Here is a 22,451-nt window from a genome sequence, read left to right as displayed (position 1 = left end):
ACTATTGGGACAGAAAGCTCACTATCTGCCAGCCGGCATGCTTGTGGATGGGCAGGGCAGTGTGCTTCCATTGTCAGTGCTCCTTTCTTATTCAGATTAAATCCAAGCCAAGGAGTGGAGGCTCAGGACCAGAGTCACCTGTGCTGACCAAGAAGCTGGCTGTGATGGGAGGAAGGGGGAGGTGGAGGAGCCCTCATACCCCACCTAGTATGGAAACGAGGAGCTCTGGGGCTTCTGTGTCACCTGTGGGGTGCACACTTGTGCCCTCCCAAGGTCTCCTTGGAGGCTGAGCCCCACCACATGTGTTCCCCTTGCTCCTGACCTCCTGGATCTACCTGACTCCTCTCCTGACCCTTCCTGCCCTTTCCGCCCACTTCTAGAAGCAGGAGGTGGCTCGGGAGACAGCTCATCCAGGTTCTAGACCCTGCTCTGTCCCTGGTGACTGGGTAGGCCCTGGCAGGGGCACTGCCTTCTCTGTTCCTCAGTTTCCTCCTGTGTAGGAAAGGACCGTGGATTTAGTGACCTCTGTGGGCTTCCAGGGAGCTACCTCTGCCCTTTGCCCCTGGCAGCTGGGAGGATGTCAGGCTCACCTGTGCTCACCCACAGGTACCTGGTGCCAGGCCCCGTGCCAGCCTGTGTTCTGTAATGACACAGTGGGAGGAGGGAGCTGCCCATGGCAGAGGCATTGGGGACATGCCCAGGGAGGGCCCCCAGGGGCTGCGGCACTTGCTGCCATGCCTCAGTGCTCGGCCACGCCTCCTTAAGGTCCCTCTGGGCTCAGACGAGGGTACTTGAGGACATCATGTCTGTCTGCTGGGCCATGCTCATGCCCCACACATGCATTGTGGTGCCCCTGAAGCCAGGACACGCATTGCTCAACGAGCCACAGCTCAGCACTCGATTCCCCCCAACTCTGTCTTCCGGAAGTCTGGGCACCGTCCCAGGACCCACGACCCCCCTCCACGGCCCGGCGTGGGGCCATCCTGGGGGACTCACCCGGCAGGAACACTTTCCACTCGGGGCTCTTCTGGTCCATGAGAACTGACTATCCCAGCCCTGGCCTCCTGGCCTGGCCTGGCTGCCTCGGAGCAGCTCCTTTTGGCCTGGGGAGGGGTGACGGGGGTGGCACAGTGGCTGGAGGAGCAAAAAGAGACTCTCTCTTGGGTCTACAGTTCAGGTTCAGGAGCAAACTCCTGAGAAGTGAGTTGAGAGGGAGAGAGAGCGAGCAAGGGAGAACAAACCACTGCACAACCACAGGGGCAGGCACGCGGCAGGCCCTCCTCCTGCCCCCCTAACCTCCACCCGCTGGCACACACCCCGAGCTACAGGCAGAAGCCCGCGGGCTCTGGAGGGTGGCGGGAGCTGGGAGCTGCACGGCCACTTCCTGCTTTCCCTGAAAACTCTGGCCTGTACTTCTCCCAGGAGAACCCAGTGGACCGAGGTATTTACTGCACATGGGAGAACTGCTATGCCCTGGGGAGCAGAGAGGACCCCAGATCCCAGGGGAGGTGGGGGGCATATCTCACACATGACCCACCAAGGGCATCCTTCTTCATCCATATAATCATTCAACAGTCTATTCTGAGCACCTGCTAGGCACCGGGCACCTGTCCAGTAGCTACTCTGATGACCCCCGAACAGCAGGAGCCCTCCGCGAAGGCATTCCCGGAAGTCTGCAACCCCAAGGGCAAGCCAGAGAGAAAGGGCCGCGGACAGCTTCATGCCTTGGACGAAGGGGCTTCAGGCGCTGCAATGGGGAAGAGGAGGCAAGGAGAATGCTGGAACAGGGGCGGGGGCAGGCCCTGTTGGAGAGGAGGGGGCTGCTGAGCAGGGAGAGGCAGGGGGGGTCATGGGCTCTGCGGGGAATTCTGGGGGCGGCCCACCCGGGCCTGTGGTCTCTGGTGCCCTGCAGAGACTTGAAGAGGTGAATGAAGAAAAGTGGGGGAGGGAAGAAGCCTATCATCGGGGTCTTAGCTCTCAGGTCTCCTCCCTGAGGGGCCCCCTCTCTGCCCTACAAGGGTCTAGATACCCAGTTCAAGAGCTGCCTCCTTTCTGGAGCCCCCCTACCTGCATTTCACTTCCTCTGCCATCCTGCTTCTTGTAAGATGCGATCTTCGTGTATTTGGGGACAGAGGGATAGGCATTCCCTGGGGGTGGTGACCAAGGCTCAGCTGCCTTATGGCACAAGCTGGGCCCAGGGAGACACCCAGTGTGCCCAAAAGTGGGCCTACAGGCTACTTCATGGGGTGCGGTGGAGGGAGGCTAGGCGAGAGCCTTATTTGGGTCTCTGGGGTGAATCCCCTCCCCGACAGCCAGGGTGGGCAGCAGAGCAGGGAGACGGGGTAGGGGCAGCCCAAGGGCTGTGGCTTAGGCTGCGGTCCCAGTGCTTTGTTGCACCACCTGCTGGGCCAACGCCAAACTGCACCTAGGACCTTCTGCAGTGGGTGAGCATTCAGCCCCTCCTAGGACACTCCCAGTCAGGGTGGCCTGGGCACCCCCATCCCCATTCTGACTGTGCTGGTTAATAAAACTGAGGTCATCCTCACAGAAACAGCCCCATGAGAAAGGTTCTGTTATCACCCCCACATTCCAGAAGCGTAATAAGCTGACCCAGAGTGGCCCCGAGAGCACCTGTTGGGGCTGAACCGGGCTGAACCGGTCTCTCCTGGCAGCATAGCTGTGAGCCCTGAGGGGCCAGTCCTGGCAAAGCCCCCACAACGGTGGCTGGTGCAGAGGCAGTGCTCAGTAACTTTCTATCTCCTGGTACAGTCCTCACCAGCTTTCCTGTTCTTCAGTCAGGAGCATGGATTCCACATCCCCCAGGCTGCATACGGCCAGCTCAGCCAGCAGAATGACTGGTGGGGCCGGTCAAATAATGGCTTCCCAAAGATGTCCATGTCCTAATCCCTGTAACCTGTGACTGCATCATTTTACATGGCAAAAGGGACTATGCAGCGGTGTTTGTTATGGACCTTGAGATGGGAGATTCTTCTGGATTATCTGGGTGGGTCCAGTGCCATCTCAAGGGTCCTTATAAGCATGAGGCAGGAGGGGGTGGTGTGATGACAGAAGTAAGAGAGTTTGGTGAGGCGGGGCCATGAGCCAAGGAACGCAGGCGGCCACTGTTAGATGGAAAAGGAAGAAAACGGATTCTCCTGTGGAACCTCCAGAAGGAACACAGCCCAGCCCACAGCCTAATTGTAGCCCAGGGAGGCCTGTGTTAGACTTCTGACTTCCAGGTAATTAACTTGTGTTGCTTTAAGCCACGAAGTTCGTGGTGACTTGTTATAGCCATCCCAGGAAACTAATACAACTAAGAAAAAAATTGCTCCCAGACGCACAGTACCCGACACATAGCAATTGCTCAATCAACGCTCTTCTCTACGTGTGCCATCTAGGGCGTTCACAGCCTCTCCCCACACTCATCCAAGTCCAGAGGGTAGGGAGGAGAATGGACCAATCATTCACAAGAAACTCTGACGTGGCCTTGAGCCCAGTGTGATCACACTGAAACCTTGAGGAAAAGCAGGCAGCCTGTAGTTGCCAGAATTTTATATTTTAGAGCAGGGCCCTGGACAGGCAAAAAAGGTTCTGCAAAGGAGTATGGAGCAAGGACCTGCTTGGAACATCAGTCCTCCGCCCAGCAAGTTCAGAAAGACACACGTCCCCTTTGCTTGCAAGAACCTCATGTTCTCTTTACCTCCTCCCGTCATCCTGTCCCCCGGTACCAGCTGACTTAAAAACTTGGATTTACTCAACAAGGATCTATCAGGCAACTATGACGTGCACTGCAAGAGTCGCCAGAGAGATGAAGAGGACAGTAAGTTAGAGGCCCTGCCTTCCTGGAGATGGCACGTGTGCTGAGCACGGGAGGCCTCAGGGCCTTTGTACTTGCTTGTCCCTTGGCCTGGAACCAAGACCACCTCCTCAGCAAGGCCTTCTGTGGCCACCATTCCTGTCTCCATGTCTCTCACCCTATTTTTCTTCATGGCACCTGTTACCACCTGGCATCACACATTTATTTGCTTATTTGTTGAGTCATTTGTTTTTCTCTTAAATGGAAGTTCTTGGGGGCAGGAGTTTGTATCCTTTTTGTACACCGATGGGCCCCCCAGTGTCTAACACTTTGGCACAGTGTAGGTGCTCAATAGATATTTGTGAGCAAACGCACACACACGGCGGTGTAGAGGCGGAGACAGTCACGTAAAAGGGCAAGCGTAACTTCACTGGACTGGAATCATAGTGAAGATACAAGGAGGGGCTGCTGGGAGAGATGCCCGATTTTCACATGGTTTCTGCTCTTAATTAGAAGGTGATGGGTGAGAGTCGGTGTGAGCACAGTGAAAGGCTTACAAATGATGTTCTTCAAGCCAATTAAAACCATATGGTGCCAAACGGTGAGAGCCCAGGTCCCCAAGTGCCAGCTTCTCAGCTTGAACCCCGTCAAGGGGAAAGCAGGGTAGTGGGTAGGTAGAGGCCATGGCTGGGATGGTGGACAGGTGGGCCACAAGTGCAATAACCCTTGGAGGGGTGGTCTGTGCCCCATTACAGGACTCCAGCTTCCTGAGGCCCCCAACACTGCTCCCGAGACACTCTCCCCTGAGCCCTGAAACAGTCATGCCCGTGGCTCAGCTGACCTCTTCTTGGCCACCTGAAATGTTGACCATAAACTTCTTTGGAAAGAAAGTAGACTTCAGGGCAAAGAGACCCTCTTAACAGTAATTTTGCTAGATATAAAGAGCTGCTTTTATCTTTGTGCCATTAGGAGCTGCATTTAAGTCAATGCTCAGTTTATCGGTTTATTAAATTGCCCAAGTTAAATTCTTTTTTATTTCATGGAAAGCTGAATCAGTCAGACAGACACACAGAGTCACACACTAGCCAAGAGACCAGCTGAAAGCAACCAGACCTGGATAAACAGGAGCAGTCATAAACAGCAGCGGAAAAGGTCTTTAGGCCCCGCACGGAAGGGGGCCCAGCACGTAAGTCCCTGCTAAACATTCAAAGACGCTTCTGGGGAGAGATCGACTTACAAGTAAAGAACCTCTCCGGCTGCCTGAGCTTCTAAACTTCCTGCCCTGACTTGCAAGCTCTGAGCTCCCCAGCGTTACAAGAAGTTCCCAAGAAGATAAACACGGTGCTAGTTGGAGAGAAAACAGACTTTGGATCGCAGCTCAGCTGGAGACCTACAAGGGAAGAGAGAGGGGTGAAGGGGGCAGAGAGGCACTCGAGCTGCATACGGCGCCTTTCCATCAAAGCGGGGAAGAAGGGGGGTCGCGCGCAGGGCTGGAGAAGCTGCAGCCAAACCCAGCCGCGTGTGCCCTCCAAGCAGCTGCCGCCTGGCAGCGGGGGCAGGAGTCTTCCAGCGCCTCCATCAAAGCACTCAGCATCAGCACCCGCTCTAAGCAAGGCCTGCCAAGAACTTCTCAAGGCCTGAGCCAAGTACCCAAGTGGAGGCCCTGCCTTCCTGGCGGAGGAGGTCCAACCCTGGCCAGCCAGCCAGAAGCCTGTTTGCCCAACAAACAGACAAAAGCCTTCCTGGGGCCAGGACTTCGGATGGTCACCAGCTCGCACTCCCTGCCCTTACCATGTGCCAGACACTGCACTAAGCCCTGGACGTGGATCGACTCTCGGACCCTCACAGCAACTGGAGGGAACCAAGGCACAGAGAGGTTGTCTGCCTAATAAAAGCTCGGAAGGAGAAGAGGGAGGATTTGAACTCAGGGAGTGCGAGTCTGGCTCTGAACTCTTGAAGACATCTGCACCCTAATCACACCCAACAAAGACTCATTCAAACACAATGGCTAGAGAAGAAAGGAGGAGAAACAGGAAACAGGCCCCGGATGGACATGGCTCCTACAAATGTTCACCTTCCAGGCCCCAGGAACACAGCTGTGACTTAAGACTCAATCTCGGCCTGGTTGTCTGTGACCCGACTCCAATCCCTGCTGGGGTTTGTGACTTCCACTGTCTCTGTTGATGAGGATGTTATTAACCACGTTAGAAGCTGTTCCATAGCTCAGAAAGGACACCTAGGAGCCATGCGGCACAACCATGGGACCAGCACTCAGCACTGCAACGTGGCAGCCCTGACGGCCATTCAGGGAGCACGTTCACGGAGAACGCAACGAGAATGGCACCCCCTGGAGTTGTGAGGTGTGCTACCTGCGCTGCCTTGCATGGCAGCCCTCGGCGTTCGTCCCATGTCACGGATACTATGCTATAAGGAAGGTTTCATGTGGACCACCCCTACTTAGCAGTTGGAGCAGCTAAATGGGGAATTCTCTGAACCCTGCACAAGGCTCTGTAGCTGGGAAGTAGCAGGGCTGAGACTTAGACACTGGAACCTGGGTCTCGGACACCAAGCGACACCCTCGTTTATTCCCAGAGGGTGTTGCTTCTCTCCCAAGGAGGCGGCGACAGCACAAAGACAATTGTTCAGGAATGCCTTTTCCCATCAGTTGGTGATAAATTAGGAGTGTCCTCTCACTGGATTTTATACCACATGCGAGTGACACATGAGAAATGGATCTTCCTCTGACTAAAGGCTTACGAATATTGGGAAAAGCTGAGCCGGGGGCTCACCGCCCTACAAGGGAAGGCTGCCTCATGGCTGCACCCATCTCCAACCAGCCGGAGACCTGTGGTCACTCCAAGGTTCGAGCCTTGCCTGCCAGAGGAATCCCAGCCCTGGAGGTCCCCAGTGCCCCCGCAGCCCTAGAGATATACTCCTTGCAGCCAGCAATTGACCACACCCCACGCAGGTACTCTGAATGCTGTACCTGAGAACTACAGAGCCTCTACCTTGCAGATTGGCCATGGGTGTCCCTGGGGGCACAAGGCCCAGCCACCTGGCCTGGCACACGGGCTCCTGGTGTGACAGCTTCCTTTCCCTGGCAAAGTCTGCTGTTACCACGTATCAGACTTTTTCAGGGAACTGGAGGTCAGAAATGGACGGTGATGGGTACTTACAGCCCAAGGCAACAGATGCACCCCCCAACCTACACGTCCACATCTCCCAGGAAAAGGAGCTGCCCCAGCCAGCCCTGGGTGGGAGCTATCATTGCAGGGGGCAGGACAGACAGTGGGGAGACTGGGAGGGGTTCAGAGCTCTAGTGACAGGAGCAATAGGGCTGCGTGTGTGTATGTGTAACAGAGTCCTGGGGCCTGTGTGTGCATGTGATTCTGCATGTCTGTGTATCCGTGTGTCTATGTGGGTACCCTTGAATGTGGTGCATTTGCCGGGCCTGTGTCTGCCCCTGAGTGTCCCTGCGCCTGTGTGTGTCCTCGTGTCTAAACATGCTCGTCCCCTGCGCCCGCCTCGCCGTCCAGCTGGCAGTGCACAGCTGGCCCGGGGGCTGTGCCCGCCCGCCCAATGAGAGGTGGCAGGTGTGGAATAAACCATTAGTCACTGTCACGTTTCCGAGCAGCAGCGGCCTCCCTGGGAGGGGCCTGACAGTGGGATGGTGCTCCTGGCAGGTCTCTGGCTGTGAAGCTGCACCCCCCACCCTCCAGGCAGGGCTGCAGCCTGACAGGGAGCAGCTGGCAGACGTAAGCTTTGTGCCCCTGCCCTGCCCCAGGCAGCCCCAGGGCAGGGGGCTGGGCCTTGTGTGTGCCAGCCCAGGGAGGGGTGGGTAGGGACCCCAAGGGTCATGGTTTTACAGAATATTACCCAGAGCCGAGGGGCAGCTGGGAAGGAGAAGGGAGGTCAGGGGAGCAGATTCAGAAACGCTCCACTCTGCCTGGAGGAGGCGCCAGCTGCGTGACTAGCAATTACAAGTAACAGCAGCCAGCACTAAGGGTGCTCAGGTTGCCAGGACCTGTGCTGAACGCTCTTCATGTCCTGGTGAGTTTAATTCTCATGCCAGCCCTGTGAGCCAGGCACTTCCATTAGCCTTCACTGCCATTTCTCAGATGACAAAACTGAAGCATGGAACAGAAGACACTTGTCCAAGGCTCTGAGTGGGCTGGGCGATTGTGGGGAATGGCTCCCCCAAAAGCATCCCTGCCCACCACCCACAGGCCCCTCTTTGCTAACTGACCATCCCACACCCATCTGCCAGGGTCTGGAAGCCCCTCAGAGGGCTGCATAGCCATAAGCTCTTGGTCAGCAGGGTCCGTCCCTGGCCCAACGCCCAGCCCCTTCCCTTTGTGAGTCCATGTCACAGAGAAAAAGAGGGGGGTACTAGGGTTGCCCTGGAGATGGATGTCCCAGATGGAAGCCCCAGACCTGAGGACCTAAGGGGCAGAGCTGGCCAGCTTCCTCAACCCCTAACCCCCACCGTCCCCCCACCTGCCAGCCTGTCTACTGCCAGCTCTGGCCCATCTCTCGAACAAGCAGTGCTTTCAGACAGCTGCCCATCCAGTGGGCTGGCACAGGGGCAGGTGGGCTGGGGTCTTGGGACTCAGTCCTCTCAGGGGGCAGTGACGGGGCAATACACACACAGAGACCCACTGTGAGGGGTCTTGTTGACAGAAATATGGCCCCAGGGGCTGCTCTAGGACCCTCCCGGGTAAGAACACAGGTGTCTAGCACATGCCAAAGTCAGCTAAAGCGTCCGACCCCCAGGTCACTCCGCTCACTGCCCCCAGCCCAGGGTCCACAAGCCCCACAATCAACACTGCAGGATCCGTACTCTCAGGCCCCTCATTCAGGAAGGGGGCCAGCCTCTCTGTCATCTGGACAGTGAAGACGTTTGACGGTGCCAAGATGGGCAGACAGGGTCTCCACGGCTAGTAAAGTGGGCGTGAAACGTCTACATGGGACACTAGTGGGTAGTCTCATCTTCCCCCAGCCGAATGCCCTCATCCCCTCTGGCCCAGCTGAGGGTAACACCCACAAGAGACATGTGCCATGATGCGGCACATTCACAACTACAAAACCCAGAAGCCATTCATGTGCCAGGGGTGGGAGAGTGGGCGCACGAGGGATTGAGCAATACATCGGAATAGTACATGATAGAGAAAAAGAGCGTGCTACGGCAGCTTGCGGTAACACATGTGCACCTTGCAATGCTGAGTGAGGGGAGCCAGGCCCGGGACACAGAGTTCTAACCAACAGGAAAGCTAGGCCAGAGGATGTTTAGGCAAACTCAGGTGCCACAGAAAAAGCAGACGCGAGACGGTGGTTCCATTTGTGGGGTGGAGCATCAAGATCGATGAACAGTCTAGTGCCTGGGGGGCGGGGTAGTGGATTCATGGGTCTCCACTACACCATTTTTAGAATGAATGAGTGCATACCATAGAAATAGAGATAAATAAATACAGTACAACAAACAGGCCATCTGCGAAAAAAGGATGAGTGGTATCAAGAAGCAGGGATTCTGATCAAACCACTATTTGGTTTAATCCCTGAGGAACATGAAAAACAATTCAAACTCAGGTACAGGAGACTTAGCTCCTAGCATCTCCCGCAGAATGTGGCACCCATGGGTGGAACTCTGAGCCTGCACTGGCTTTGGGGGCCTCCTCCCTGCCAGGGGCAGCACACTCCATTTCAGTTTCCAGAGATACAAAAGAGCTGGCCTTACCTGTGCCCGGGAGGTCCGGTCCAGCTCCATCCAGGCTGTTCTTCTGACACCGGGCTGGCCCCAGCTCCTGGGCAGTCTTGGAGCTTCTGAGCAGGCTCTCTGCAGGGGCGCCCAGCCGGGGCTCGGGCTCCCGGGCAGGAGGCTGGACAACAGGCGGTGCCTCGAGAGGCGCAGTGGTGACCTGGAATGACAGGAGGGTAGACATGGTGAGTCTTGGCCAGGCCTTCCTGGAGGTGCCCAGTGGGTGGGGCCCCTGGGCTGCTGGAGACCTCCTCCCCCAGGGTGGCCTGGCCTTTGCAGTCAGGGGCTCAGCTTGGCTGGCACGATGCAGTGGAGAGCCGGTCCCTAGTAAAGCCAGTGTGAGTGTCTTCCTCGCCCAGCAAACCTTGCCCAGGGCTGCCAGGCTGGTCGCTGGGCACTGGGGTTCTACCCGCAGGCCCCATCTCTACCCAAGCCCCCTCAGCTCTGCATGAAGTTGGTAATAACTACCTACTAGTCAGTTATCAAGATTAACCTAGTTAATCTTCAGCTCACCCTGCATGGTAGCCATTCTGTTGCTACCTCCAACCCTTTTTTTGTATTTTTTAAATTGTGGTAAAATATACAGGACACAAAATACAGCATCTTGACCTTTTTTTTTTTTTTTTTTTTTTTTTTTAAGGAGGGCACAGCTCACAGTGGCCCATGCGGGGATCAAAGCGGCAACCTTGGTGTTACTAGCACCACGCTCTAACCAACTGAGCTAACCGGTCACCCCATCTTGACCATTTGTAAGCGTACAATTCAGTGGCATGAAGTCCTTTCGTGATATTGTGCAATCATCACCACCATCCATTTCCAGAACTTTCTCTTTATCCCAAATGGAAACTCTGTACCAGTAAATACAAACTCCCCATTCTCCATCCCTCCCCCAGCCCCTGGAGACAACCATTCTACTTTCTGTCTCTATGACTATGACTATTCCTGGCTGCCCCATCACTTTTTCACATCTGGGGAAACTGAGGCTCAGAGAAGGGCAATAGGAGTCTGAGGACGCCAATGCGGGGTGAACCCAGGTCAGCAGGGCTTCAGATCCTGGGCTCTCCTCTGACCTCAGAGGTCTGGGCAGGAGGCCAGGACCCTGTGGTGGGCAAGGCGGTGAGCTAAGCTCCTGCATGGGTTTTAGGGCCTAAGCAACTAACTGCAGCTCCCTGGGGGCCAGTCCCAAGGACTGGTGTCCCCTCACTTCCTGATTATGAGCTCTAGGGCCAGCATGGCTGTAGAAAAGTAACTTCATGTTGATCCAGTTTTTTCTTTCTTTTCTTTCGTTTTTTTTTTTCCTGGGCGGGAGCGGGGAGTGGATTAGTGCTATAAAACCAAAGTGCCTAAGAGAGATGGATGGCTCAGAATTCCTTGGGCGAGCACAGGCTCCACCAGCCCTCCATGCGAGAGACGGATAAATTTACCGTTTGTTTCCGGGAATGCTTTAATTTATGGGATCCATATGGTGACACTGCCCAGACCACAGCCCCCACAAATCCCACAGGCGTGCTGGCGGCTAAGGCTGGAGCCAGAAGAAGGCGGCACCTTGGCCCAGCACACGTCATTCATTCACTCACTGGCTTGCTCAAGACTCAGGAGGGGCCGTCAGCATGGCAGGGACCCTGGAGCCCTGCACAGACCCCACCCTGGCAGCCTTCAGCTGCTCTTGCAACCTTGCCCTAATCATCTCGGAAAACTATGCCAGACACAGAGCTGCTGCATCCGCCATTAGTCACAGGATGACCCTTCCAGGACCATCAGGATTTGAACCTAAGCAGTTGGGAAAAAACTTGGCTGTTACAAAGCAATCAGGGGCGGGGGCTACATAGCTTTAAAGTAGAAAACAGCAGATGGAAGAGAGAATACTATTGGGCAAGAAGGTGTGCAGATGACAAGCACTACAGTAGTTTGAGAATGGGAGAACTCCCCAAGGGTCGAGGAAATCCAGGCAGGCTTCCTGGAGCAGGTGGAATTTGAATGAGGCCTTCAAAGGGAACAGGTTTTAAAAGGGAAGAGGGACAGGAGGAACAAGAGATTCAAACACATATCCCCATGGGGGCCAGGAGGGTAAACCATAAACCACGCACTAGGTGGGTCAGATTGCAAGGCAGCCCCACTCAACACCAGGGGGGTTGCACGGAGCTACTCAAGCCCCATCTTGCCAGATCTGATTTTTCAAGAGGAGGCAGGGAATCCATTTTCAAAAGCTGTACTCTCATGATTACTAAGTGTTGGCAACTAATCAAAAATACATTAGAGCACTGTGTGACCCCCTCCTACACTGCTGGTGGGATTGTAAAATGGTGCAGCCACTGTGGAGAATGGCCTGGAGATTCCTCAAAAGGTGAACAATAAAGTTATCCTATGACCCTACAATTCCACTCCCAGGGAGACATGCAAGAGGACCACAAACGTGTGTCCACACAAAAACTTGTATATGAATGTTCATAGCAGCACTCAGACACACAGACACAACAACCCAGATAAACTTGGAGATGTGTCCTTCCCCCAACCAGCCACCAGGTGTGAGTGCAGCCCAGCCAACACCTTGACTTGCAACCTATGAGACACTAAGCAGAGGACCCAGCAGTGCTGTGATGATGAATGCATTGTAAGCTGCTAAATTGGTAGCTGTTTGTTACGCAGCAGTGGATAACTGATACAACCTGTAAAACTCTAGAATATTACCCAGCCCAGATATAAATGTTTGCTAGCACCATTGCGTGCCAAGCCGCATACCAGAAACCCGAGGGGACCGATGCCAGTCCCTCCTCTGACCTAGCTCTTCCTCCCACTTTGATTCTCCTTGGAAGTAAAAGGATTTCACCCTCCTTCTCCTGCACTTGTCAGCAGTGCCCAGGACTCCGGGGGCTGGGGGCTTGGTCGATATGAGTGGATGGGCAAGGCTGCCACACACACGCAGTGCTGTAAATATGGATTATCTCACACTAGCCTCATCTTAGGTGGAGGCAAAGGTTGTCGGACAGACCATCAGATGGAGGCAGGGAGCTGCCTTTCCTCACCCTTCAAAGCCGAATTTACAACAATTCCTGTCTAATAAAAAGCAGACGCTTGTACGAACACATTCACGGTGTCTTCTCTAGCAGAGCCACAAGTTCCAAGCTCAGGGCTGGTCTTAATTTAAAGTACTGTTAGGACTGGGCCTGGGACATATATTTCCCCATCACCCTCTACCCCCGGAAAGTGGCAGCATCTCAGAGCTCATGGGGCCCAAGAACAGAGCGAGGTAAACGCTATTGTTCCCTTTATTTCCCTGGACCAGGGCCACTGCGTTTAGAGTGTTAGTTAATGAGGAAAGGCCAAAAGGAGGGGTAATTCCCAGGGTTCTTTAGCACAAAAGGGGATGGCAGCCCACCACTGGATATCCTAATGAGCTCTCACAGTGTTACACTTTCTCCAGGGAATAAGTGGTCTCTAAGCATAGACTCAAGGTAGATTCAGGGCGTGGGGGTGGAGTGGGGAAGAAGGCACACACTATCCCCTGCTCCAAAGAGGACCACCAAGCCGTGTTGTTAGCGCCTGGTTTGATTTTATTAACTGCATTAGTTCATGAGATCCCCACATCTGACAACCTCTGCTCTATTGTTTTCTAAAAGTTTTATTGGACATACAATTCACCCATTGAAAGCGTACAATTCAATGGCTTTTGCTATATTTGTGGAGTTGTGTAACTATTACCAGAATCCATTTTAGAACATTTCTATCACCCCAAGAAGAAACCTCACACCCATGTGCAGTCACTCACCATTCCCCTCCCCCGGTCCCTGGCAACCACAATGTCTTTTCTGTTTGTTTGCCTGTTCTGGACATTTCATGTAAATGGAATCCTACAATATGTGGCCCTTTGTGTCCGGCTTCTTTCACCCAGCATCATGTCTCCTTAGGCTCATCCATGTTATAATGTGCAAACCATGTATTTTTAAAAACAAGGGAAGTTCCAGTTTGAGGGTCCACAGCGGCCCAGAGGCCGCTGGACAGAGGGCCCAGGATTTCTCTCTCCAGCAGCCTCTCTGGCAGAGACTGGAGGGTGTTCCTGTTTCCCGCTCCCTCCCAGGTACCCAGCAAGTCTCCGTCTCTCAGCCTCCTTACAGCCACTTTGCCCAGCTGGGAGATCTTAGCAAAGTGACTTAAACTCTCTCAGCCTCAGTTTCCCCTTCTGCAAAACGGGAGTGAAAATACAGTGACTGCCTACCTCCCAACGGGATGGTGGAGGGAATTAGATAAGCTATTTCGGGTCAAGCACTTGGCACATAGTAGGTACTCAAGAAATGGCAGCTGGTCTCATGATCAGACTCATAAGCATCAGGAACAAGAGAGTCAAAGGGGCACAGTGGCTGGGGAATCTCAAAAGGCCTAGAGGGGTGTATGTTAGGGAAGGCCTCACGGCCTTAGCCTCACACACTGTCAGCCCCAGCTGGCAGGGCTGCCTTCTAGGCCCCTTGCTAACTGCTGGCCTGGAACTCTGAGACAATCCAGGGTCCCCTGAAGTCAGGAGGGTAGGATCTGGGGTGTGTGCACCCCCCTTTCCTGAACACCCTGAATGTTCTCTTTCTTCCAATGTAGCTCAAGATTCGCTCCGGAAAGCTGGCCATGAGTAGAGCAGACCTGGGACTGAGTCCTGAGTTGCTGCTGGCATAACTATGTTGGAGTAACAGGGAAGTCATGACAGCTCTGACCTCAATTTCTGCCTCTAGACAATGGTCAGGTAATGCCTTTGTGGAGGAAGAAACTGAGGTACAGAGAAGTTCAGTCAGCTGCCCAAGGTCACCCAGCCAGGCAAAGTCAGAGGCGAGGATGCAAGCCAGTGTTGTCTCCTAACAAGTATCTAGAACCCAGAGTGTGAATGTGACAGGAAACAGACTGTAGGAGACAGAAGACGAGACGCCAGAACCCCCAAAGGCACACAAGAACACAGCATCACCTTTCTTTCACCCCGAGGAAAAATCAGGCGCAGGTAAGAAGCCAAGTTTGGGGAGCAAAGCTACCTCCCTCCCAAACATCGATGGCCAGGTGCATGCTTTGGCTGGAAGGCTGGGTGGGCTCCGCTGGGTTACCTCCCAGGCTGGCCAGAGACCTCTGCCACCTGCCAGGGACATGTAGGGCCCAGGACTGATGCCGTCTGCCTGGAACGGAAATAAGGGGATGTGGGCCAGCCCTGCCACGGGGGTCCTTCCTCTCCCTTTCCTGGTCCCCACCAGAGCCCACCCACATGGTGCTCAATCCACTCTGCTGGGATTTCCTGTTCTGGACTGCAAGCTGGTGCATCAGAGGCCAAAACTCAGTATTTTACGCCCCTTAATTCCTTGTCACAGCTCTGTAATAGCAAGCAGAGAACTCTAAATATTGCAATAAAGGGACTGATAAGGCTCCGGGTCAGGGAGAGATGGAGCTGCCGAATGCAGAGGCCCCGATAAGCAGACAACTAAGGGTTAGTAAGTGTGCAGCACAGACCGGGCGTAATTGGGAAGTTATTAGATATGGAATACACACAGTACCCAGTAAATGAGTAATCAGGGACTAATTAAGCTCGTGCAACACAGCAGATCATGCTAGAGAGGCTGGTGGCTGCCACATCTGTGACAGCAATTAGGGGTGCTCCGGCTGCAGTGCTTGATGGGGAGGGGTGTCGCCAGCTCCAGTTGATCCAACTCTTCCCCACCCAAATCCCCCCAGGTGCTCCCACTTCTCAGGGGCTGGAGTGAGGGAGGGAGGCACGAGGCCCATCAAGCCCTGAGGACAACAGAAGCCTGAGTGGACACAGGCGCCGGGGCTCAGAAAAATAAAAAGGCTTTGTCCCTGGCTTCAAGTCGGGACAGGTGACGACTCACTGCAGCTACGCAAGGGGATGGAAACAGTAATCACTCTCCACCTGGGTGATCTGCAAAGTGTGCACAGAACCATCTCCTGGAGCTCTGCAATGGTTCTGCCAGGTAAGCCAGGTGGAGTAAGACCAACCCATTTCATAGATGGAGAAACTGAGGCCGAGAGGACAGGAACAAGACAGAGACTGCCCAGCCTGTTTACCCTTCCAGCAGGCACAGGGCACCTCCCCCGGGCTATCTAGGCAAGAGAAAGGTACTGGTTGTTTCTCAGGAGGGCAGCAACCAAGCCATGGAGACAAAGGGGCCTGGTGCAGTTTTATGGCCAATAAGAGAAAGAGCACGAACTTGGGTGGAAGCGACTACCTGGGTTTCAAGCTGGGTGGTCTTGGGCGCGCTTTTTAACGTCTCTGGGCCTCAGCTTCCTCATCTGAAAAGGGGGTGCTTCGAGTCATGCCCACAGCACAAGATGGTCAGGACAACGCCCAGGTTAGGATTCACGCAGCCCAGCGTGGGCCTGACACACAGGAAGCCCATGACTGTATCTGCTCAAGAAAGAAGGGGAGCCCAGCCCCATCTGCCACAAAGAACCAGAAAGTCCTAGTTCAAGACCTGGGAGCTGCTGGGGCCAAAGAATCTCTGGGTTCAGCTGAAACTGGGGGTTCTTTCTAAGCCAGAGAGGAAGGGTGATGATCCTAAAGCAGGAGGCTTGGGGCAGAAATAGTCGAGGCTTTCAGTGGTCGCAGCTTTACATGGCAGTGTTAGGAACTGTTAGGCCCCATTATACAGCTGAAGCAACTGAGGCACAGAAAGGGTAAGTCACCTGCCCTGTTTGGCCTGCAGGTGGGGCATGATGCCCCTGAGAGCCATACGTAAAGCAGGAGTTTGTGCCTAATAGTAGTAAGAGCCTTGGGAGACATACCTGGGCAGGTGTGGCTGAGAACAGTGGGGCCACAGGGAAGCTGGCAGGATTCTCAGCGGCAGTCAGGCAATCAGAAGCTGGCCAAAGGCAGGCATGCCCAGCTTCTGACGTTTTTGTGGCCGAAGGGAACATTTTAGAAGGCATGACCCTGGCCTCTTCCCTCAAGGGAAGTCTCTATGGCAGCCAACTGTCCCTCACAAGGTCTGGGACAGAGCAGGGGGCTGCGACAGAGGAGTTCACTATTTCCAGAGGCAACAGTGCCTCCCCGTGGCTGCCAGGAAACAGCGTGCGGCTGCCGCTGGGGAATTCAGCTCAGGTCCAACCAAGGTGTAGGGAAAGAACCTTCTAAGATATAGAGGTCGCCTGAGAACTTGGCATGGGTCCCCCGGGCCACGTCCTGGAGGCCGGCAGAGGGAGCTAGACTGAGCTTAGACCAATCACTGCCCGACTCTCCTGGGGTTCCCCTCTCCCACTCCTCCTGGTGCCTACTGATCTCCTCTCACTTTCCAGCCACGCCTGAGCCTGGTAATCTTTCTAAAACACCACACTCAACCTGCCACACCCCTGTGTAAAAGCCTTTACCAAAGTTCTGACTCCTCTATGTGGCATCCAAGAGCCACGTGCTTTGGCCCAGCCTAGTTTTTCACATATCTGTCATACCTCACATCTACCCACCCACCTATCCAGCCAACCATGCATCCACCCACCCAGCCACCCACCTCTCTGTCCAACTGTTCATATGTCCATCCATCCATCCATCCAATAAACATTTACTAAGTACCTATTATGTGCCAGGCACTGAGCCTGGAATATGGCAGCAAACAAAAAAGTTAGAAATTCCTGCCCTTAAGGAGCTAGTTGGAGAAGATAGACAATAAATACGTACATATTCATGTATCAGCTGGTAGGAAGTGCCAAAGACAAATAAAAGGAGCTAAGAAGGAGGGTGGGTGGGTTGAGTTAGAATTTTCCATAGGCTGGGCCTATTGAGAAGGGGACCTTTGCACGAAGACTTGTTCCCAGATTGAGGGAACAGCAAGCACAAGGGCCCTGAGGCAGGAGCATGTTTTGCAAACTTTTTCTGAAAAGGCCAAATAGTAAGTATTTTCAGCTCTGTGGCCTAAATGGTCTCTGTTGACTCAACTTTGCCATTGGAGTACTAAAACCACCTTAGACAACATGAAAATGAAAAATGTGAGGTTGTGCTAGTCACACTTTAGGGACACAGCAATTTGAAATTCACATGTTGTGAAATATTGTTCTTCCTCCCTCTCCACCTCCCGCGACCATTTAAAAGTGTAAAAACCTTTCTTTCTTACTTAGTTCATAGGCGGTTCAAACACAGGCTTTGGGTGGGCTGTGGCCTACAGGCTGCAGTATGCTGATCCCTGTTCTAGAAGCAGCCAGGAGGCCTGTGTGGCTAGAGCGCTGTCTATGGGGCAAGCCTTGACTCGGAGGCAGGGCTGGGAGAAACAGCAGATGGCAGAGCGGCTGCAGAGGACCTACTGGTTTATCTAAATCCAGCTGAGGCCCCCCGAGGGACTGCAGAAGGACACAGTGTGTCCACACATACACCTGTACTGCTGGACCTATCTCCTTCCATGCTCCCCTCCAGGTGTCATGAAGGGGCTGAGGGGAGATGCAGAAACCAGCTTGCTTAGCTCAAATCCTAACCCCTCGCGTATGAGCTGTGTGCCTTCAGGCAAGTGAGTCTACCTCTCTGGGCCTTGGCTTCCCCATCTGTAAAATGATGAGGGCTCCCCGGGCAGGGCCGAGACTTGGTTCAGGGATCTAGGTGGAAGCAACATGGGGGTCTGCTCATGAGCTACTGTTGATGCCCATGAGACCCCCTCCCACAGCTCAATGCCCTCTGCCTCTCCCTTTCTGGAAATGTCACCCCAATTCTCTGCCTCCTCCTCAGCCAAGGGTCTGTCCCCCTCCCTTGGACTCTGTCCTCAGCTCCTCTCCAGACGGAGCTGGACACTCTCCAGCCCACTTTCATTAGTACCATCTTAGTGCCACAGATTTAGGGGTGACATGTCTGCCCCCCTGACTGTCATCCCTCGGGATGGCACCTTGTAACTCCAGCCCTGACATAATGTTCCAAATACAGCAAACGGAGGAGATATCTGAGTTATGAAAGGAACCATGTGGAGGCGTGGGGGAACAGTGTTTTTGACATAGGGAACAGATCATGCAAAGGCCTTGAGGCAAGTGTGCAAGGGGGCCTGTGTGACTGGAAAGGAGGAAGAGAAGCAATGGGGTCACACTGCAGAGGGGCCTGTGGACCCTGTCAGGCCTCTTGCTCTCATTCAAAGTGAGACGGGAGCCCAGAAAGGTCTGAGCCAAGAAGAAATATGACCTGATTTTGGTTTTGGTTTTAATTTGAACTTTTTATGTTGAGATGCTTGCAGATTCACATATGCAGTGGTAAGCAATAATACAGAAAGATCTCACCTACCCTTTACTCAGTTTCTCCCCATGGTAACATCTTAGAAAACTATAGCACAATGTAACCAGCAGGATGGTGACCTGGTGACTTGCCCATCTTATGCAGATTTCCCCCGTTTGACCTGTCCTTGTCCACCTGTGTATTTTGTCCTTTGCAGTGTTATCACTGGTATATGGGTCCCGTCTCCACCGCCACACCAGTCGCCGTACAGAAAGTTTCATCACCAGCATCCCTGTGACACTCTTTGATAAGCATACCCACCTCCCTCCTGCCCTGGACCCCAAGCCTAGCAACCACTAATCTGTTCTGCATTTCTCGAGCTTTGTCATTTCAAGCATGTTATGTAAATGCAATCACACAGTGTGTAACCCTTTGGCTGTATCCACTAGCACAGTTCCCTGGAGCTTCGCCCAGGTTCTTGGGCATATTTCGTTCCTTTTTATTGTGGAGGAGTAGTGGTCCATGGCGTAGCTGTGCCACAGCCTGGCAGCCTCTCCGCCTGATTTAAGTGGAGGAAGTCAACCCCACAGGTCCAGCGGCTCCCTCTGCCCTCACCCCAGACTCCCATCCTACCATAGCCCCGTCACTGCTCCCTCCTTGTATCTTCAGAGTCTGCACTGAGCTCTAGCTGCTAGCTCTCCATTCAGGGGCTACACCCCCCATTTGTGAACTGACGCCCTGTTTACTAGTTATGATACTTCCCCTACCCACCCATTCTCCAGGCATCACCTCCTTTGATGCCCCAAGCTGAGGAGGTCAGGTGGCTTATTAACAGTAACCATCATGACATACTCCCTGTCCAAATGTGGACCAGAGAGGTTTAGCAACCTGTCAAAGGTCACACAGCTAGAAGATGGACAGAAGCCTGCCCTGGTGATCTTAAATTATTGCAAAGACAGAGTCCAAGGAGAGGGTAAGTGCCAGGGTTGGGGCTTTGCCCTGGGCTCTGTGGGGTCTCAGCTCGACCCTGCGCCTCCACCAAAGAGGCCTTGCCTGCTGCAGGTGAACATGACATAATTACTGTGGAAAGAACTGCGCCGTCTCACCCAGGGCAGTCAGTTTATCAAGCGCTGACAGTGCATTAGCTAAGTGATCACTAGACTATTAATTTTTTTCCCCAGCCCTTGCCAGGGGTATTACAGTGAAAAATGGCAGCTTAACCGCAGGGAAATTCTTCAGGGTGACAAAAATAAAAATAGCTCTAATTGAAGTTGATAGAAATTATACCCTTTAAAAACACACGTCGAGGTGCACTGGCTATAATGTAAATTAACGCCGGGGCAGGGTTTCTGTCACAGGATCGTGGAAACATGAAGACAGCCACAGCAAACAGCCTCATGGGTGTCACATCTGCTTGGTTGCCGCTTGGCTGGGCCTGGCAGTGTCATGGAGGCAGCAGGAACGGGCTGGAGGCTGGTGCCCACAGGCCTGCAAATACAACCCCTGCAGAGGGACAGTGAGCAGGAAAGCGCCATGGGCCCTTCTGAGCTCCACGGCGGACGATGCGACTGTGTCTTGGGTGTCGTCCAGGCTCGGGGGCAGAGGTCGCTGGACCCTTAACAAGCCGTTAGTACTCCAGCCACCAACCACCATCGCCAGGCTCTGTGCCCTAAAGCCAGACGTTGACTTGAAATGTACACGTTAAAACACCTTCATAATGGAGGTCCTAGAAAATTTCGAAAGATTCTGATGTGCTGGTATACAGCGGTGAGTCATCTTTCAGCAGCCAAAGAGGTTTCCATTCAGCATATGAAAGAATAATAACCATAACGGCAATAACGGAATAACAGACACGGGATCACATATGCTCTGGGCTCCGCACTGTTTTAAGTACTTTTCACATATTTTAATTCACTTAGTCCTTGTGACAACCTGTGAGGTAGACAGTGTCATTATCATCCTCGTTTTCCAGACAAGGAAACGCAAATGGAGGGCCAGCAAAGTTGTGTAACCCGCCTGGGGGCAGAGCCAGGAGCTGAGCAGGCTAAACGACCTCTGAGCCACCCTGCCCGCGTGCCTTTCAGCCCAGCTCAAGGATGAGCCCCTCACCTGCAGACACACAGCACAGCAAGTTTCCTCCTGCTCATTGCCAAGTCCAAAGACAGAATATACCATGTCCCGCTGTAGCAGGGGCTGGCTGTGCACACTAACATTTTTTAAATGACCTGTACAACTTATTTCCATGTTGGCTACACCTTTACCTGTTGAGACTGACAATTCACCTGAAGTTCGAAAGCTCCTTTCTCAACACAGAGCTGTGCTGGGTGTGCAGGGGCAGGGGGAGAATGGAAGAACAAAACAGACTAGGGATTAGTTTTAGAATATTTATCAGACCCCTGCCCCGTGCCAGCCACTGTGCCAGGTACTGGAGAATCAGCAGTGAGCAAGACAGGGAAAGTTCTGGGCCTCTTGCCCCTGACATTTCAGCTGGAGAAAAATCTAAACATGGGTTCATGATATGAAGACATAATTCAAGAATCTAAGAATCTGGCCAGCAAAGGATTTTAAGTTTAATCTTAAAAAATAAGAATAAAAGAAAAGATTAGAAAGAATCTCTTGTTCTCTCTCTCTCTCTCTCTCTCTCTCTCTCTCTCTCTCCAAACACCCCCCCACACACACACGCATACACTGCACACACACACACACGCACACGCACACACGCACACACATACACATGCGTACAAATACACATCCAGGGAATGAAATCTAATCATGGAAGAAACATTGAGAAAATAGCAATTTTCGTGGCTTTTCACTGCTGTCTCCCGTGAAAAGATCGGAAAGGAATAATTGACTGGAGTGAGTACTGATTGAGGTGGAAAGGGAAAACTAAGAGAGGGAAGTAAAGGTAGGAGCTTCTAGAAGGGGCGCAGCATGCAGGCAAGTCCTGCCAGGGCCTGGTCAGCTCTGCTGGGCATTTATTCAGAGAAATCATGGGAGATGTGAGCAGACCCTGGGGCTGGGCGAAGACATGTGTGCCCCTTTCACAAGAGGAAAAAGATGCCCCAGGATGGAAATGACAGGCCCGCCAGCTTGGCATCAATACCCAGAAAGAATCTAGAGCAAATCGTCGGGGAGGAAATCAATTGCAATCACATAAAATAGCACAAGAATTACTACATGGCTACTGGCCGAGCTCTGGGAGGGGGACACGATGCCAGAGCCAGCTGCCCTCCCAGTGTGAGAGAGGTGCTCCCAGAGAGGAAAGCAGATGTGAGGGGACCTATGTGAACCTGCCCAGCATTTATTCTGCCTGCAACAGCCACCTGGGTCAGGCCTGGGCCACCTGGGGGCATAGGTGCCAGCTGTGACTCATGCAAACACCTGCCCAACTGCTAAATCCAAGGATGCTAACCGGACATGCTGCTTGTGACTTGGCCTACCATGTGCCAGCTGAGCTCTGCACTGTCACCTCATTTCATTCTCAAGCAACAACGTCAGTAATAATCAGGAGGTTGACAGAACCCCAATCCATTAAAGCTAGCCTGGCCTTAGGCACTGACTGTCACTATGGGCTGTGTGGTCACAGGGAAGTTACTAAACCTCTCTGGGCCCCAGCTTCCTCACCTGTAAAATAATCATAATGTCAGTACCTACCTCACAGAGAAAACCCCCCAAAAAACAAAACCCAAGATACATGTGATTGGAACACCTTGGTCCTTAAGGAGCTGCTCAGTAAAACCTAG

At 53.4% G+C, this 22,451-nt stretch overlaps 1 protein-coding gene across 4 annotated transcripts in view; it reads right to left on the bottom strand.

Moving 5' to 3' along the window:
• The window catches only part of GSE1 (Gse1 coiled-coil protein), a 417,816-nt gene that overhangs the window by 252,267 nt on the left and 143,098 nt on the right, over positions 1 to 22,451 (bottom strand). For all 4 annotated transcript variants that reach the window (XM_033128278.1, XM_033128280.1, XM_033128281.1 and 1 more), the window contains exon 2: positions 9,531 to 9,711. In XM_033128278.1, the coding sequence (XP_032984169.1) occupies positions 9,531 to 9,711 (181 nt within the window). The remainder of the gene's footprint in view (positions 1 to 9,530; positions 9,712 to 22,451) is intronic.

This window comes from Rhinolophus ferrumequinum, chromosome 15 (assembly GCF_004115265.2).
Source record: "Rhinolophus ferrumequinum isolate MPI-CBG mRhiFer1 chromosome 15, mRhiFer1_v1.p, whole genome shotgun sequence".
NCBI classification, from domain to species: domain Eukaryota; kingdom Metazoa; phylum Chordata; class Mammalia; order Chiroptera; family Rhinolophidae; genus Rhinolophus; species Rhinolophus ferrumequinum.
Note: the sequence above shows the minus strand (reverse complement) of the source record. Positions and strands in the feature narration are given on the sequence as shown.